This window comes from Sinocyclocheilus grahami, unplaced genomic scaffold (assembly GCF_001515645.1).
Source record: "Sinocyclocheilus grahami isolate Dianchi unplaced genomic scaffold, SAMN03320097.WGS_v1.1 scaffold992.1, whole genome shotgun sequence".
NCBI lineage: Eukaryota > Metazoa > Chordata > Actinopteri > Cypriniformes > Cyprinidae > Sinocyclocheilus > Sinocyclocheilus grahami.
In genome coordinates this window covers 54173-56744 of record NW_015506171.1, presented here as the reverse complement: position 1 = coordinate 56744, position 2572 = coordinate 54173, and the positions used below count along the sequence as shown (strand labels likewise).

Genomic DNA, 2572 nt, shown 5'->3' with positions numbered 1-2572 from the left:
TATATATATATATATATATATATATATATATATATTAATAATATTTTAAAAATAATTTAAATTATTAATAGTTTTGCCTTTAAATGTATTTATATTTTTTGTTTACATATAACTAAGTTAATTTTTCATTTTTGCTTTCAAATTTATTTAAAAGTATGTATTATTTGAAATAAACTGTTAAAATTTATTTAAATGTTTAACTTACATTTAAAATTTTTTATTTTGTTAATAACTAAATTTAAATTGTTATTTTTATTTCTAAAACAGAGACAGTAAGAGCTATATTATACTTGAATTAAATAATGTCATGAATATTTTAATAGTAATAATTTAGATTAAAATGCCAGTGTTAAGCGTTTCTGTAACACATTCTACCTGAGAATTAATGGCTGTTGTGTAACATTTTCTGCTCATTAATCTAAGAAAGCAACATCTAGAACACGTTATACACTGTTTACCAGTCAGGACTTCACTTTTACCGTGTTCAGTGCATGTTAGTGTGAGCATCTGTCATTTGAGCCTTGTTTGTTGTTGTAATGTGCCAGCTTAACCAGTCTCCACTCCTGTGTAATCAGACATGCCCAGACACAATATGGAAACGCAGAAGAGTCAATGGGACCCGGTCCGGAGATCGCCGTGGATCGTGAGAGTGGAGCAGAGCCCCGCCTCCTCGGGGGCGGAGTCAGACACCGAGGGCAGCAGCACAGAGAGCGAACAGGTAAATACACGCTTTCCTCTCATAACCAGTGCTGTGGATCAGCTGCACTCATCTCTCCTTCTGTGCTTAACCAGCATCGGGTCAAACAGGGAGGCGGAGTCTCGCTGACATCACCGTCAATGCTGCAGCAGCGAATCACGGAGCTCGACCAGCAGAGGGAGGAGCTAAAGATTGAGGTGAGTTTCCTTAAGGAAAAATATGACGCTGCCGACATCATTAAACACTAACTGTGACTATATTAACATGCAATATTGTTGACGAAAACAGACGAGACTAAAATGTAGTTTATTAGCAAAAAATTATCTATATCCACAATTTCTTTAGATTTTCTTTAATAAAAAAGAAGAGAAAAACTCTAGACCGCTGCGATTATTTATGCTTGGGTTGCCAGATGTGGCAGATTTAAATCCCCTAATCAGAGTTTCTCTCTTAAAACAACACGTTTTTTTGCCCAAAAAATTATCTACACTACCAGTCAAACGTTTTTGAACAGTAGGATTTTTAATGTTGAAAGAATTCTCTGCTCACCAAGCCTGCATTTATTTGATCCAAAATACAGCAAAAACAGTAATACTGTGAAATATTTTTACTATTTAAAATAACTATTTTTTTATTTGAAAATCTGTTAAACTGTAATTTATTTCTGTGATGCGCAGAAATTTGTATGCAAAGCTTTTGTAACATTTTACACTATACTATACTTGGAGTCAGTATAATTGTTTTTTTTTGGGGGGGAGGACAAATTATAGAAATTAATACTTTTATTTAGCAAGGATGCTTTAAATTGATCAAAAGTGACAGTAAAGACATTTATAATGTTACAAAGGATTTCTGTTTAAGATAAATGCTGTTCTTCTTAACTTTCTATTTATCAAACAAACCTGAAAAAATCAGAATATTGGAATAATTTCTGAAGTATCATGTGATTGCAGTAATGATGCTAAAAATTTACAGCTTTGAAATCACAGGAATAAATTATATTTTAAAATATATTCAAATAGAAAGTAGTTATTTTAAATAGTAAAAATATTTTTAAATTGTACTGCTTTTGCTGTGCTTTGGATCAAATAAATGCAGGCTTGGTGAGCAGAAGAGACTTCTTTAAAAAACATTACAACAAGGAGAAAAATCCTAGACATCTGTCAGTGTTCATGCTTGGGTTGCCAGATGTGTTTAAATCCTCCAAACAGAGTTTCTCTCTTAAAAGGACACATCTTTGCCCTGTGTTTAATTTATCTTCACAATCTGGCAGCCATTAGCACTCACGTTGCAGAAAAAACACTGATGATCTGAAAACATCGGCATGTTTTTTCTTTTGTTAAATGAAAAGGTAATTGAGCTGTGTGTGTTTACTGGTGTGCAACTGTATAAACAACATGCATTTTGTATTATCCCTCTTGTTTTGGTAAAATAATTAACATTTTGCCGATTCTGCAAGGTGTATGTAAGCTTTATGCAACTGTATGATGGAATGTAAAGAAGTGTTTTTTGGTGCAGCTGCAGCTGGAGGTGGCGCTGCTGCGAGGGGAGCTGCAGGCTGAACAGGAGCGTCTGCGCAGACACACAGAGCAGCTGCAGGAGAAGCACAGGCAGCGCAAGAGCCAGCGCTTGGCCAGCAGACAGAAGGTCTGCCTCTGATCTGTTCACCCTTATGATGCATGATTACTGTAGGGATGCACAATATTATCGAACCGATATCAGAATTGGCTGATAATGGCTTTCAAGGCTCAATATGTAATTTATTGCCGCTAGCGGGCGCGTATTCAAAACAAACAAAGAGACAAAGGCGTAGTTTGATGATGCAGTGACTGAGTGTGGACTCATGGCCACAGCCGACGCAATCCGACGGGACTC

At 35.5% G+C, this 2572-nt stretch overlaps 1 protein-coding gene across 1 annotated transcript in view; it reads left to right on the top strand.

The window, feature by feature from the left end:
- Positions 1 to 2356, top strand: part of LOC107565301 (pleckstrin homology-like domain family B member 3) — a 14646-nt gene extending 12290 nt beyond the window's left edge. Inside the window, exons 2-4 of the mRNA XM_016250522.1 lie at positions 576 to 718; positions 793 to 894; positions 2216 to 2356. Coding sequence (XP_016106008.1) covers positions 576 to 718; positions 793 to 894; positions 2216 to 2356 — 386 coding nt within the window. The remainder of the gene's footprint in view (positions 1 to 575; positions 719 to 792; positions 895 to 2215) is intronic.
- Positions 2357 to 2572: the final 216 nt, after the last annotated feature.